The sequence below is a fragment of the Trachypithecus francoisi genome, unplaced genomic scaffold (genome assembly GCF_009764315.1).
Source record: "Trachypithecus francoisi isolate TF-2019V2 unplaced genomic scaffold, Tfra_2.0 Lachesis_group17, whole genome shotgun sequence".
NCBI classification, from domain to species: Eukaryota; Metazoa; Chordata; class Mammalia; order Primates; family Cercopithecidae; genus Trachypithecus; species Trachypithecus francoisi.
In genome coordinates, this window is record NW_022681462.1 from 106,721,085 (window position 1) to 106,737,849 (window position 16,765).

Here is a 16,765-nt window from a genome sequence, read left to right on the forward strand (position 1 = left end):
TGTGAGATGATCTGACACCTATTGACTGTTGATGTCGTCGTGCCTTCTATTCGCATCTATCAAACGCCGAGAGGCTGGCATCCCCAGAGGGATTCAAGCTCCCCAATTCTTACTCGTCTCTTTTTTGTGTCTGATGTTTGACAATTTATGAGACTGACCTATTTCCAAATGAAATCCATGAGGAACCCTCTTACAGTAAGAGCTGTTGAAGGAAACCCTGGAGAATCCTACAGAGAATCCTAGAATGAGGGGCCTCTGCAGTTGGGTGGCCCACTGAGCCCCCACCTCTCACAGTGAACAGCCCCTGTGGAAACAGGATCACGAGTGTGGAAAGCAGGGCAGCACAGAGTGGCTCTGATGAGGGCGGCAGCTCCTGGAGCCCTGGTCGGCTTGCCCAGAGTCCCCTGAGACACCTCTTGAAGGCCCCCCAATTCCAGAAAACCTAACTGAGACCCCTTGAGGATCTGATGAGCCCCTTCCTGTGACAAATGAGTCACCTAGCACCTGAAGTGGCAAAGCGACTCTGCCTGGGTTCCATCTGCAATGGCCACCTCCTCTTCCTCCGGCTCCCTCAGCAAGTCTTCTGCACAGACATGAAGGAAGCAATATTGTGTTTCTCTAAAACAGAAATAAAGTATTCTGCAGCTCAGATCTCAGACACAAGTGCAGTGACCAGGCATAGCTGCATTTGAAGATACTCCAGCAAAAACACAGGCATTTCCACTGGATGGGGAGGGGAAGCGTTGGGAGCATGCGTGAGCTTCCCTCTGCCTTATCAGATACTCCCTGCTTGGGGCCCGCCTGGAAATGGGTTGGAGCCTTTTCAGGAAAACAGCTCATTCTTTCACCTTAACTGAGTGATGTGGTCATTAAAACAAAACCAAACAATAAATAACGCCTTGAGGACCTATTGTGTGCCAGGTGTGCACTGCAAGATGATTTTTCTCTTGTGCTCCCTGGAGACTGGGAGGCTTCTGAGGAATCAGCAGAGAGAGATAAATGTTCAGCGACCTTCATCTCAGAAGCTGGTGCCAGGGAGGTAGGAAGAGCTGCCCACTGCTGCACCTCTGTAATTCATAGATGGCAGATAGATTGATAGATTATAGATGATAACGATAGACAGATGATAGCTGATAGATGATTAGATAGATAGATAGATAGATAGATAGATAGATAGAATAGGATAGATAGGGAGATAGATAGATGATAAGATGGGTAGATAGATAGATAGATAGATAGGTAGATAGAAAGGCAGGTAGATAAATCACAGATAGGTAGATAGATACGAAGATAGGTGAATGGATAGATAGATAGATAGATAATAGTACTAGGGATGATGAAGATCTACAGCTTGGAACATCGTATTCCATGACAAATATAACAAAAGTGGTCATATTAAGCTCTATTAAATACACAACCCAAGCTATATTTCTACACGTGGTGACTTTAGAGTGGGGCAGCATGCACAATTAAGAAATCTCATGGGCTTTCCTTGGACAAGTATTTCTAATGGTCATTTGGAAAGTACATAAATAGGATACAAATAGCTGTGTCCAGCCAAGATATTATCAAACACCATATAGGCACCCCAGGACAGATGGGCTCGGTTACAAGGTTATGCTTCAATGAAAAAGCGCACACACGACAGCTTGTAACTGACCATTACCACGGAAATTAAAATTGGGGAGATACCATGGAGCAAACGTTCTTAATCCTCTTTATAATAACCAGGTTTTAAGGCTTATTATTTGTAGCCTGATGCCCATTAAACTATTGAGCAACTCTGGAAATCTATGTGGAGCAATAGCTGGTATTTTGCTTGCAATAACTTGCTAGAAAATACATATTTAATAAGCTTAATGATCTCTCTAGAGAGGCATATTTTGCCTGGGTAGAGTGTAGTGTGGTGTGTATATATAATATTTTACATATAATATATTTATATATGATTGTAGGCATGATCATAATTCTTTGAGCTAAGAGTGTTCAGATGTATATCTCCATCACCAAACTAAAAATAGAAACATCTAATCATTCAAGTACCAGAATTTTACATATTTCACAACTGAATAATTTCTTACCAACCACATCAAGACAAAGTCCTCTGTCCTGAACATCTAAAGAAGGGGCATCTTGGCCGGGTGCGGTGGCTCAAGCCTGTAATCCCAGCACTTTGGGAGGCCGAGACGGGCAGATCACGAGGTCAGGAGATCGAGACCATCCTGGCGAACACGGTGAAACCCCGTCTCTACTAAAAAAATACAAAAAAAAAAAAAAAAACTAGCCGGGCGAGGTGGTGGGCGCCTGTAGTCCCAGCTACTTGGGAGGCTGAGGCAGGAGAATGGCGTGAACCCGGGAGGCGGAGCTTGCAGTGAGCCGAGATCGCGCCACTGCACTCCAGCCTGGGCGACAGAGCGAGACTCCGTCTCAAAAAAAAAAAGAAGGGGCATCTTTAGCCCTTTTTTTTTTTCCTGTATTTTCTTATAACTTTTCCCTGGTGCAAACACATAGCAGGTAGAATCATACTTTTTTTTTTTTGAGGTGGAGTCTCTGTCTGTTGCCCAAGCTGGAGTGCAGTGGCCTGATCTTGGCTCTGCCTCCTGGGTTTAAGAGATTCTCCTGCCTCAGCCTCCTGAGTAGCTGGGATTACAGGTGCACACCACCATGCCCGGCTAATTTATTTCCTTCCTTCCTTCCTTCCTTCCTTCCTTCCTTCCTTCCTTCCTTTTTCTCTTTCTCTCTCTTTCCTTCTTTTTTTATTGAGTAGAGACCATGTTTGGCCTGGCTGGCCTCAAACTTCTAATCTCTGGTGATCCACCCATCTCGGCCTCCCAAAGTGCTGGGATTACAGGCATGAGCCACTGCACTCGGCCAGAGTCATACATGTTTATAAAACTTGTTTCTCACTTTTTCAAATCAATCATAATTACTGTCATTCAAGGTGGTGATACTGCTGTAACTTCAGGGGTCCCTGGAAAAGAGAACAGCACCTGTGCCATCTTTGAGGACCCCTGACAGTGGAAGGTAGAGCAGCCACTTGCTGCTGATGTTGTCACAGTGGTTGCTGTGAACACAGCACACGAAGCAGAGAATCTCTTCATGGGTGCACTAAGTGCAATCTCATCATCTGTACTGCTATGCTAACGTTCGATGTGTCCTAGCGCCTTCCTGACGTAGAGCACTGGTGTGCACGTATGCAGGGTCACAAAGACAACACTGAAAATGTCACTGGGACAGACTGACTGCAAGTGTGGTGTTTGTTTTCAGCAGTTTCCTCTCTGGACATGTTCCTCTACGTGACCGTGGCTGGGGCGTCGAACAGGCAGCGGCCGTGGCTGGGATGTCTAACAGACAGTGGCCGTGGCCGTGGCGTCTAACGGGCAGTGAGTGCCAGCAGCAGTGGCTGCTCAGGTTCCCATTTACAGTGTGTTTTCTGACTCACAGTGACTTCAGCGTTTGTGTTGGCCTCTGGCAGGGGAGGTGCTTGCTTAGAGGGTGGGATGTCTAGCTCGGCACGACCTGAGGCTTTGACTTTGTGCATGCCACTTTATTTTCTAGGTGAAAAGATGGATTAGGTGATTTTCAAGCTTTATCCCTCCACCAGATTTCTCCTGTCCTGAGGGTGTTGCACTAGTAAGGAGAGTCCCAGTCACTAGCTTGTAGCAAACGGGACACTCCAGGGAGCCCCGTCAACCTTCTGAGGTCTTTCGCTAAAATGGAACATCACTTGGAGCACCCGGTAACCCGAGTATATTCCTGCAGCAGCTGAGTTCGCCAATCTCACTGCCACGAGGTAGATGGCTAGAATACTTCTGTGGTAACATTATCAACATTCTAGTCTTGCAAGTGGCAAGGGCAGTGAGTTCTGTTTTGACAGAAAAGAGGCAGTATGATTTCCTGAAAAGCAGGTGCTGATAGAAACACACCTAAGCCCTGGCAGACCCGTCAATCCACTCGGTCAGTGGAGACAAAGGTACTGAACACCCACACCTTTGCTTCGCACAGTGGGACTTGGACTAATTAATTAGATGGCAAAGGCTCTAAAACCAAAAAGAAAACAGCTAAATTGAGACAATAGGATAAGCACACACGGAAAATCAAGAGCAACGGGAGGCAGTTGACACTTAGATGGTAAATCTCTAGCGACACAGAGTTGCTAATGCCACAGGACCCTGAATTCCAGGATGAGCAGGAATGGCATGGTGGTGAAGGGGACTTGAGATGAGTCTTAAAGGATCAGTAGGAGACAAAATTCCAGCAAGAAGAATCATAATGAGCATAGAGCTCTGGGGTGAGAGTGATAGAAAATGGGCAGCAATCGGGAAGGGCGAATGTGGACATGCAGTGGAATCTCAAATGGTACAGCAAAGGGGTGACCAAATAGTTTAACTTCTTAACAATTAAGTAGAGGCTGGGCATGGTGGCTCATGCCTGTAATCCCAGCACTTTGGGAGGCCAAGGCAGGTGGATCACTTGAGCCTAGGAGTTTTAAGACCAGCCCCGGCAACATGGCAAAACTCCATCTCTACAAAAATACAAACATTAGCCGAGCTTGGTAGTATATCCCTGTGGTCCTAGCTACTCAATAGGCTGAGGTGAGAGGATCACCTGAGCCTGTGGAGGTGGGTGGAAGGAAAGAAGAAAGAAGGAAGGAAGGGAGGAAGGGAGGGAAGAGAAGGAGGGAGGGAGTGAGGGAGGGAGAGAAGGGAAGGGAAGGAGGGAGGAAAGAAGGAAGGAAGGACGTAAGGAAGGGAGGGAGGAAGGAAGGGAGAGGGAGGGAGGAAGGGAGGGAAGGAGGGAAGGGAGGGAAGAAGGAAGGAAGGAAGGAAAGGAGGGAGGGAAGGAGGAAGGAAGGGAGAGGGAGGGAGGGAGGAAAGGAGGAAAGGGAAGGAAGGAGGGAAGGGAAGGAAAGAGGTAAGGGAAGGGAGGGGAAGAAGGAAGAAAGGGAAGAGAGGGAGGGAGGGAAGGAAGGGAAAGGTAAGGGAGGTAAGGGAAAGAGGTAAGAGAAAGAAGGAGGGAAGGAAGGAGGGAAGGGAAGGAAGGAGGGAAGGGAAGGGAAAGAAGAAAGGAAGGAAGGAGGAAGAAGGAGCATTGTTGGTATGGATGACTGGGGCGGCGGGGGGGTTGACCCGGCACGCAAGGGTTCACATTAGTTCAAGTCTTTCAGCTTTAAAGGAACAGAGACACACTTGGGAATTGTGAACTGGAATTTCAAGAAGAAAAAAATAGACATAGAAGAAACAATTCCAGCAGTCAGAGAACCATGTCTCCTGGAAAGCTGGTTTGGAAAATGTGCATGCGAGCCTCCCATTTGCCCTTTATCCACCTCCGAGACGTGCGTCTGCATGCATTGACAAATGGTCAAAGCCCAAGAGGTACCTTTACTCTCATTATTGAGTTGAAAATAACTAGTTTTCTGGAGTTGAAAGAGATTAAATTTAGTGATTATTGTAACTTTATTTGAATCTTGAATTACTATTCAAGACAATAAATATTTAATAACTGGCTATATCATTTAAAGTAACTTTTAAAAGAGAAAAAAGCAACTCCCTGCATTCCAGAAACTGAGATTTTTTTTAAAAAATTCCCTAAGAGGGTCAGGTAAACATTTTAAACAATTATTTGTTGAATGTTTTTCATGTATAGAACATGTCTATCAAGTTTAAGAAAATACATAGCTTTCAAATTAGCTACGCCTTTGTAACAGTACAGAGAAAAAAACTTTAAAAGATGCTAAAATATATTTAAAGTAATATTTAAAAATGAAGGAATATGTAGTTAAAACTGAATTGGTTTTATTAGTACATACATTTTGGAAACACCAAGAAGTTGGAAATGCTAGCTGTTTAATTGCACAGTTCAATGATTTCAACTATTTCTGATATCTTTTTAAGTGCTTTTATATATTCTAGAAACGTATAAGAGTAAGCCTTTAAAGGGCTAGTGGTAAGAAGGGATATCAACTGTTCTGAAGACGTGAGGAGAAAGGAAATAAGAAAAGGAGATCAGCTTTGGGAAGCAGCCCTGCTTGCTGGTCACTGGGTGTTCCGCGGGGTCTGTTTTTCATTTGCTGCCCTGAGTGTGTGACATGGGCAGTACCCTTCGTCTCACAGATGGATAGACTGAGGCTGAGATAAATACAGCTCGCAGGGTTAAACAGGTGCAGACCCTGAAGCGGCTTGGCGAGGCGCACAGACCTTGTGCAGGTGTGACTAACATTGAGATAAATACAGCTCCCAGGGTTAAACAGGTGCAGACCCTGAAGCGGCTTGGCGAGGCGCACAGACCTTGTGCAGGTGTGACTAACATTTACGTGGCTCTGGTTGCTATCCGTGGACCACTCAGATCCGGGTGGCGACCCCAGCCTTCTCTCTCTCCTGTGGATGTGACCAAGGGTCTGAGGTTGAGTCTCCTGGGCTACCCCAAGTTCTCTGTTTCTTGTGGATGTGAATGAGGGTCTGTGGGTTGTGTCTCCTGGACCAGCCTCATGCTCCCTGGACCCACCCCCGACCTCTTCATCTCTGCCCCTCTGCTGGCCCCTTCTTCCGTCCCCAGTCCCCAAACCCCTGTGTCCCTAAGGGTTCAGGGTGGAGCCCTCGCTCTTCCCAGGAAACTGCCTCTTTCTCCATCTTGTCTGTAACGGCCACCCCCTGACTGCCCCAAACCAACACTTCAGCCCTTCTAGAGGTCACTTAAGCTGAGACGCCTCCAATTTAGCAACCCTAGAGAAGCGTGGTATTTGTGCATCTGTAAAACAAGAGATAATAGAGAAGCACCTGTAAGCCTCTCTTCCCAACCAAAACTGAGCCAGCAAAGACCTGAGTCTCCTTGTCTTCCGTACCAGTGCACACACCTCCACCTGTCAATTACCTGAGCTGGAAACCAGGCTGCGCCCCACACCTATCCCCTCACCTCACTCCTGCACATCCTGCCTGTACCTTCCCAGGCCAACCTGTGACCTGACATTGCTCCTTAAATGGCCTTCCACCATCGAGCTGTCCTTTCCTCCGCCTCATTCCCACACTGCAGCCACAGTGACGGTTTCACAGCCCTCAGTCTACTGTGTGGAAGTAATCCCACTGTCTACACTGTCCAGAGCCCCCACGGCTCCTGGGAGGCACAGCACCTGGGAGGCCCTGACTGCCTGCCCCTCACATCTCCAGCCTCTGACCACCTCCTGCCCATGCAGCCACCCTGAAACTCACCCTCTGGGTCCCTCTGTGTCTCTGCATCTCTCTGTGCTGTGTCTCTGTCTCAGTCTCCTCCCTACCCCACCCCCATCTTGGTCCCCTGTGAAGCCTCCTCTGTCCTCTCTGGCGGGGTAACTGTGTGTGTCTCTGTGTCCCATGAGGTTGGGAGTAGGTCTGTATTGCTCAGTGACATGCTTTCCAAATAAAGGAATAAATCAATCATGCAGTGTGTTCACTCAGCACATATTTATGTGGCACCTGCTTACTATGTAACAGGCATTAGGGAAAAATAGATGTTCTCATTTAGAGAGATCCTTACCATGGTCCAGTAAGAAACAGGGTCGGATTAATATCTCCCTTTAGAGATCAGAAGATCAGGATATGGAGAAGGGGTTTGCACATGCCTCCTCCACTGTTACTCAGCTCTGTGATTTTAAGCAAGTGACTCAAAAAATCTCTGTCCCTCGAAGTTAGGAATTACAGTGGAATCTACATCACAGGGTCACCGAGAGGGGTGAATGGATTTGTATATGTAGAGATTTTAGAAAATGCCAGACACACAGGAAGTGCTTTCTAAGCCGTGCTGATATTAACTGAGTGGGTTTAAAACCAGTGCTCCAGAATTATATTCAGATGCACTTTAAATATGTTAAAAATTACTCCAAAATAAGTGTTTTAACATTGAAGCAAGACAAGAAAAATACCACCTCTAAAAGAGGCGGTTGTGGGGGAATCACTGTCAGGCCTCTGAGCCAGCTGGTCGGTCACCCTGACGTTCCGAGCCCCACTTTCCGGTGGGAGAGGCCCGCACACAGGATGCTTCCCACCCTCGCCGCCGCGTTCCTCTCTCCACGGCGGTGATAACAGCAGCTGGGAGCAGAGGACATGCTGCCAAGTTTGGTTTTCAGTTACTTCAGAACTTATCCCTGTTTATATTAAAATTGGATAAACAAAACATTCCATCAAAGACAGTTTACATGACATGGAAGTGTGAGAATGCACTACATAATGTTTTGTGTGTATGAGTTTATGAGGGAAAGCCATGGCCAGCAACTGGTTTTTTAGAATAACCAGATGCAAAAGACTAGAAGTTGTTGACACCGAGTTAACCACAAAAGGACCGTGAAAGCTGCAACAGCAAAAAGACAGCGTGAGACATCAGCATGGGCCCAGGAGGCGTGGCCCAGGCCGGCTCGGAGCTGGTGGGGGCGATGGGATGCCAGGCCTCCATGTGTAACCCTACGTAACCTGAACAGGGAGAAAACACAGAAAGCCCAGGTGTTCTCATTTCTAATCCAGCATGCATTTGCCTTTTCACTCTACCCAAAGCGTTTTGGACTCCCTCTCCTGTCGCTCGCTGCTGCTGAATTGTGAGAAGTCCAAGGATAAGACAGCGTAGTTTTCTGTGAGATGAGGCCACTGCTGGCTTCCCTGCCCTGTTTCTGCATTGAGAATCATGTTATGGACACACTCTGGAAAAATGACGGGAGGGACTTTTTGTCAACCAAGAACTATTGAGCTACCGTGATCTTACAAGTGATCACATTTACGACTTCTTTGAAGTTTCAACTGTGTGAAAAAAGTGCATTATTTTTGGAATCTTAAAATATCATCTATTCTAAAAAGAGATATAAATCCAGGAGAGGATATGTGAGTAAACATCATTCTGTCAGTGCATTGCAGATGTTGAACTCAGTCTTTCAGAATGATGTTCAAATACGAAGGGCCGCCTTTGTGCCTTGGGGGGTGCAGTAGCTGGCTGCAGAGCCAGAGAGGTGACTGGAGCCGCACAGCATCTCTGAGGCACTGACACGGTCAGCTGAGGTCTTGGACGAGGCCGCAGTGCTGGGCTGAGCCCTTCATGGGTGTGGCTGGGCAGCACCACCAGTGCCTCCACATCCTCTCTCCTTCCAGATCACCGCCCCGTCAGCAGACCCTCTGTTCACAGAATATGAGGGTAGGATGATCCACGCTCCTCAAACTCATGTTCCAGGATGGGGTCCAGGCCGTAGGGCATTGCTGTGGTGGGTTTCTGAGTCCCAGTCTTGGAGAGCATGTCTGGACCATCGACATTTGAAATATTCTAAGCCTTTGGAGACTAAGAGGGCTCTGTTGATTTAAGCAGGGCCTCGAGCCACGTGGAGTTGAACGCAGATGGAATGGAATGTGCCTGACAGTTGAATGTGTTGTCACCGTGGAAGTAGATACCAGGAACTGCATAGGAGAATGGGTCAGATAGAGAAGGGATGGAGGGTACTTGTTTGTAGTTGGAGGTATGATTGTATTCACACTTTACATTAACAAATAGAGAGCAAATCTTGAGCAATGAACCGTGACAAATGGCAGGAAGCACTGGAAGTTTGAGGCCAGATGATTCCAAAGGTTGCTATGCTGAATCCAAGGGTTTGCAAAATATAGGGATAGGGAAGTAAAACCAATCCAAGTAAAAATAGAAGAACAGAAGGGACTGAAACCTACACTTCGTCGGAAAGTTCCCACCACGAGAAGGGAATCATTTAGGAAATTTAAAACATGTAAAGCTTTAGAACAGTAAAGGAACTGCTGCTGCTTCTATTACATTGATAGGTAAACCAAGGCCCAGCCGGAGTCCAGGTGCTCAAAGAGGTGTTAACAACACCAAGCCTGGTGCTCAGGCCCCTGGTCGTGTGGTGCTCTCAGGGTGCGCTCAGACTGTTTGTGAAATGTTTTGCGTATTAAACCCAACCCTGCTTGGTAGGAGTATACCAATATTGTCCTGGCAGAGACCAGATGAATGCTGCACTTTTCTTTTCCATGTGCGCTTGCCTTTCCACACACACTCACCTTCTCCAACTGTCTTGAGCAACTCTTTTTTTTTTTTTTCTACTCTTGCTTATTTATTGTCCCTCTTCCTCCACCACCTTCCATGCCCAGCAAGTTCAAATGGAGCGGGAGCTATGGCAGCTGCCAGGAGATGGAAAGGCAATGAAAGTGGGCAGGGCCCCCTGCAAGGGAGCCAGTCGGCTATAGGTACAGGGGAGTTCAGAGGACTGTGTGAGCAGGAGGCAGCCTGCCTCCCACGCCTGGATGGCCCAGACAGGCTCTCCAAGGTTGGGACTCAGAAACCCACCACAGCAATGCCCTATGGCCCAGACCGCATCCTCCCAGACGTCCTCCTAGCCAGACACGCTGTCCTCCAAAGTCTCAGCGGTCCCAGGTGATCATGAGTGAAGCCCAGGTGTGCTCACTTCTAACTACAGCATCCGTTTTAAGGAAAATCTCCACTCCCCGGCTCGAAACCTCACAGCGCCAACATCGCACAGTCTGAGCACAAGTGAGCCGTCTTGAAAAGGAGGGCTGCTGTGCGTGTGAACGAGCAAGGAGAAAATGGAACAGGAGCCCCAGCTTTCACCCTCTGAGGAAGCTTCCAGTCACCTCACCTCCAAGCCAGGTGGGGTGACGTCATTTCCCAGCACTCGGGACTGATAGATGGCCACCGGTAGGCCTAGTTATCTGTTTAGTGAACGGTGCTATGCAGGTGGCCTCAATGCAGAACAGACGGTGTCAAACAAACGCATTGACTCACTGACAAAGGAGAAGGAAGCTGGGAAGAGCCCCAGTCGTTGTGACCCGAGACGCCGAGGGCAGGCTCTGGAGGAACCATCCATGCACAGCTGCATCTGCTATCTGCTATCTGGACAGACACAGCAGGTGTCCACCAGAACCAGTTCACTCAGATGCAGGCGGCCCTCTGAGGAGGTTGGTTGGTGTCGGGCTTAGACCTCGCAGGTTGTCCAGTGGTAATTCAGCATGAAGGTATGGCTGGCTCTGAGATGATTATCTCAGATTATCCCCTCACAAATGAAAATGTTTGCATAAAAGGAATCTCAGAAATCTGTGTATTTCATGTTTGAAATATTATGTAGACTATCGATGAATTTTTTTCTTGAATTATCTGGTTATTAAAATTGTTATTCTCGTTTTGCTTATTATGTTTTTAAGGGATGATAACATTTCACCCTAGTGTTTCAGGGCTGACAGAGACTTAGAAGTCATCTAACTGCCCTCATCTTACAAATTTAAAAAGTGACATCCAAATTGATGAGGGGACTCCCTGAGTGACGCAGCAAGGTGGAAATGAAGTCCTTCCGCTCTTGCCCGTACCCCATGCTTGTGTCTTCCAGGGCAGCGGTCCCCATCCTTTCTGGCCCCAGGGACCGGTTTCGTGGAAGACAGCTTTTCCACGGTTTGGGGGTGAGGAGGATGTAATTCAAGTGCATGGCATTTTTTGTGCACTTTATTTTTATTACTACATTGTAATATATGATGAAATAATTTTACAACTCACCATCATGTAGAACCAGTGGGAGCTTGTTTTTCTGCAACTAGATGTCCCATCTAGGGTGATGGAGACAGTGACAGATCGTCAGGCATTAGAGTCTCATAAGGAGCCACAACCTAGATCCCTCCCATGCACCGTTCTCAACAGAGTTGAAGCTCCTGTGAGAATCTGATGTGGCCGCTGATCTGACCAGAGGCAGAGCTCAGATGGTCATGTGAGCAATAGGGAGTGGCTGTAAATACAGAAGAAGCTTTGCTCGCTTGCCTGCCGCCCCCTCCTGCTGTGTGGCCCAGTTCCTAACAGGCCACGAACCACTACCCATCAAGAAAAACTGGTTTCCTAAGAAACACAAAACTGTTTCTCTTCACTTTCACTAGTGTAATTGGTCTAAATTGTTTTAGAAGTATTGATAGAAGAAACAAACAGGACAATCATTAGTTTCCAAAACTTTCAGGAGTGACGTATTTGTTGGATAATTGGATACCTGAATAAAAATAAAAAAATAGCAGAAGTGTCTTATTATTACCACTATTACACAGCAGTTCCTATCATTCATTGAGTGCCTAGTAGGTGCCCAGGTACACTACTAACTTCTTTACATATATATATATTTTTTTTTTTTTTTTTCTTCATTTCATCCTTAATGCAGCCATGTGAGATTAGCATTTGTCTGACTTTACAGCAGATGATATTCATGTGTAAGGTTGGACATCTGTCCAAAGTCAGTCAATCAACAAGACCTGCCGTGGGCAACGCAAGCTCCTCCTGGTCTGTACACACCATGTCCTACTCCCACACTCTCTCCCAGCACCTTCTTACCCAGTGTCTGACTGTACCGAGAAGCTCCCTCATGGCCCTTTGTCCCCCTGGCCTCTCTCGTCTGTCTGATGATCTAGGCACCCTCCTCAGCTCACCTTCTCATCTCAGTCGCCGTCTGAACATGGCACTGGCTGTCTTCTGCTCGCCGCATCTCTAGCCTGCACCTCCTCTCCTCTGTCCTCTGCTTTGCACCCTGCCATTACCTATCCAACATGCATTTTAATTGCATTATTGAATGCTTGAAAGAACTCGAATCACTCCCTGTTTCCTGGGTCAAAATCCAGAGTCCCATCATTCATCCACGAGGTTGATCTGACCCCACCTGACTCTCCACTCTAACCTCTACCCCCGGCCCAGCCCCGCTCCACACACTCTAAGGCTCCAGCCTTTGGGGTTTGTGTTTGTTTTAGTTTTGTGAGCCCATGGTGTTCTTACATATGTTCATGTCTTTTGCAGATTGTTTTAATTGGGATGTATTGAAATGCTTTCTTTCCCTCCCAGACATCCTTTATGTGTCTGTGAAAGCTCATTAGCAGCCTCACCTCTTCCTGAAAGCCTTGCCAGCACCCATGCATTCCTGCCCTCTGTGTACAGGACATGGAACCCTCTGCACATTTGCATCATGGGATTTATCACGGTTCATCCATTCATTCCGCAAATGCTTGTTGAGTGTCTATGACATGCCGGGTGTTTGGCGCACAGTGTACACAGAAGTGAGTGGTTCTAAAATGATATTTCTGACTTGTCTAAGTCCCTTGTTAGAGCATAAAGCCTTCGTGTGAGGATCTGTGCCACTCATCTCTAAACTCCAGCGTAGCCCGGGACCCTACATAGAGGAGTCACCCAAATAGTAAACACTGGTTGGGGTCATGACTGAATGATGATTCACTATCCCAGATTCAAAACCAAGCTAGTCAGGGTGTGCAGGACCCCCCTGCAGAACCGTGGGCCAGTGAGAGAGCCACACATCTCACCCTGCAGAACAATGGGCCAGTGAGGGAGGCCACACATCTCACCCTACAGAACTGTGGGCCAGTGAGCGAGGCCACACATCTCACCCTGCAGAACCGTGGGCCAGTGAGAGAGACCACACATCTCACCCTGCAGAACAATGGGCCAGTGAGGGAGGCCACACATCTCACCCTGCAGAACCGTGGGCCAGTGAGAGAGGCCACACATCTCACCCTGCAGAACCACAGGCCAGTGAGAGAGACCACACATCTCACCCTGCAGAACCATGGGCCAGTGAGAGAGGCCACACATCTCACCCTGCAGAACCATGGGCCAGTGAGAGAGGCCACACATCTCACCCTGCAGAACCATGGGCCAGTGAGAGAGGCCACACATCTCACCCTGCAGAACAATGGGCCAGTGAGAGAGGCCACACATCTCACCCTGCAGAACAATGGGCCAGTGAGCGAGGCCACACATCTCACCCTACAGAACCGTGGGCCAGTGAGCGAGGCCACACATCTCACCCTGCAGAACCGTGGGCCAGTGAGCGAGGCCACACATTTCACCCTGCAGAACCGTGGGCCAGTGAGCGAGGCCACACATCTCACCCTGCAGAACCACGGGCCAGTGAGTGAGGCCACATATCTCAACCTACAGAACCACGGGCCAGTGAGCGAGGCCACACATCTCGTTCTGCATAAATGGAGTGTTTGCCTGTGGTAGTTTGCCTCTATGTCTTCCCTATCACACCTATTTTTTTTGTAGTATATATATTATTTCTAGAACAAAAGTGAATTTGTAATGTGGCTTTGAAAATCATTCTTTCTCAGTGAGAACACTTGGACACAGGGTGGGGGACATCACACACCAGGGCCTGTTGTGGGGTGGGGGAAGGGGGAGGGGTAGCATTAGGAGATATACCTACTGTAAATGATGAGTTAATGGGTACAGCACACCAACATAGCACATGTATACATATGTAACAAACCTGCATATTTTGCACATGTACCCTCAAACTTAAAGTATAATAATAAAAAAAAAAGAAAATCATTCTTTCTCAAGGAAAGACTGTGAGCTTCTGCTGTAAGGAAGGGTCTTGTCCAAGCCTGGGCCAATTTCAGCATGATTTAGTGGTGATTACCGCTAACACTGAAGTTGTTTTCTGGAATGCTGGCGTGGGACTAATAACATCTAAGACTGAGGAAGTTCTGCACAACTTTGAATGATGCAGTTGCTTTCATAATAACATTGACAAGCCCTATGGCTCATCTCGTTTCAGGAGGTTATCAAGTCTAAAGATATAATTTAATCCATAAAATATACAAATCCAAATATATCCAAAGCTCTTTCACGACATAGACATTTTTATATTTTACATAAATATGTATGTAAATATAATGGGATTAAAAATAAATCTTGCTTCAGATGTATATTATACATAGTATATATTTGGTAAAATGTTTCATAAATTTGTATTGTCAATTGCATGTTATGTACGTTATGCAAACCAACCTCATGAATTTCCGTAGGATCTCTGGAATTGTAGGAATGAGGAACTAGGAGACTCGGACTAAATGTGAATGGTAACGAGACAAATGTGAGCTGTATTTATTCACACCATCACTTCATTAACAGATTCCAGCACACTTCGGGGGACATGTATGTTTATGTCTCTCTGGTGTTTGTGTGGATGACATTCATGATAAGCCTTTAAGTACCTTGATCAAGGCTCCCATTGGTCTCATTTTAAAAGACAGTAACACAGATCTTTTTTTTCTCTCTCTCTCTCTCTCCCCTGCCTTCTCTATTTTTTTTTTTTTTATTAGTGTATATGGTTGTCCCTTGGCGAAAAAAAGAAAAACACAAGATAAGCAGCCCCAGGAACCTGCTCCTAAACGAAAGCCATTTGCCGTGAAAGCAGACAGCTCCTCAGTGGACGAGTGTGATGACAGTGATGGGACTGAGGACATGGACGAGAAGGAGGAGGATGAGGGGGAGGAGTACTCCGAGGACAATGAGGAGCCAGGGGATGAGGACGAGGAGGATGAGGAGGGGGACCGGGAGGAGGAGGAGGAGATCGAGGAGGAGGATGAGGATGATGACGAGGATGGAGAAGATGTGGAGGATGAAGAAGAGGAAGAGGAGGAGGAGGAGGAGGAGGAAGAGGAGGAAGAAGAAAACGGTAATCTTTAAAATATTAGCAAAATAACAAGTCGTGATTTGGGTCCACTGTTCAAGGTGAATTGCCGGCTGTTACTATGAATGATTGGCATATAAAGAAATCATTCTGCTCAGTCAATACTGAGAAAATTAACCTCTTAGGTGAACTGAACACTTCTATTGAAGAATTCTTCAGGTTCTCTGTTACACTTCAGATTTTATGTCAGTCTAATTTTTATTCAGCTTGGTTGTCAGTAATTTGCTGAGATATTTATGGTATACCTTTTTGATTATCTTAACAAAATGTATCAAGGAAGTTAAGTTAGCAGACCTGGTCTTTAATTTTACATTTTCTTGAATGCTCTATCCATGAGATACAATGATTGGGCAAAACAGTGTTATTGGAATGGCTTAGCCCAGGTACCTCCTCAGGGGAGTTGAAAGTCCTGCCTAACGACTGGTACATCAACCAGCAAAGTGGGTTTTGTCTGTAGATTGCCAAAGCTTTGCTTTAGTGATGGTCACGTAGTTGGGATGAAAGGAAGTACTATTGCTATACGATCATCAGTCAGCCCGTCGTCTGCTTCCATATGTGAGAGCTGTGTTTCTGATCCGGGGTTTCCAGTGCCCTGAGACGTGGGGGAGAAGGCCGTCGTGCTGTGTGTTGGGGATGTTCCCGGCAGTGCATTTATGGTGACGTGGTTTTCATATCCAGTGTTCTGTTACTATCTGACGCACAATATAACTTCAAAACTAACCCTTTCATAGAAGTCATTGCTTTTGAGGAAAGAGATGGGAGTTTTGTGGTTTGTTTGCTTGCTTGTTCGTTTTTTTGCAAAGCCTAGCTGTCATCTTTATTGGCGTAGGGTTTTCCTCATAGAAATGCCCAAACATGTTGAAAGTGAAGGGAATTTTCTTTCTTGCCCTTTTCCCTTGGGCTCAAAAGTTCTTCAAGAGTCTGATTTCCAGGAGAACTAATTTCTGGACACAAAGGGTAGTTGTTTGAGCCGGTGGGTCCATACATCAGATCCCCTCCATACATCAGGGAGATGTGAGTTGCTTGTTGCTAATCTCATGGGCAGGCTTAAATTGCCACTCCTCCTTCAGAAGTCAGAGGAGTTTGTACTAGGAAACCTGAATTTTAGGAAATAATCCTAGATTGTTACAGTGGCTTAAGATTCTTGTGCAAACAATCCATCACTTACATGTACATAAATACACAGGCACAGATAGACATATAGAAGATAGATATGTGTATGTACACATAGATGCATATGTACACACACATACTTAGATATGTATATATATACATAGATGCATA

At 46.6% G+C, this 16,765-nt stretch overlaps 1 protein-coding gene across 12 annotated transcripts in view; it reads left to right on the forward strand.

Annotated features, from left to right (window-relative positions):
* MYT1L (myelin transcription factor 1 like) overlaps positions 1-16,765 on the forward strand; it is a 534,097-nt gene that overhangs the window by 367,491 nt on the left and 149,841 nt on the right. For all 12 annotated transcript variants that reach the window (XM_033176677.1, XM_033176686.1, XM_033176679.1 and 9 more), the window contains one exon: positions 15,111-15,466. In XM_033176677.1, coding sequence (XP_033032568.1) covers positions 15,111-15,466 — 356 coding nt within the window. The remainder of the gene's footprint in view (positions 1-15,110; positions 15,467-16,765) is intronic.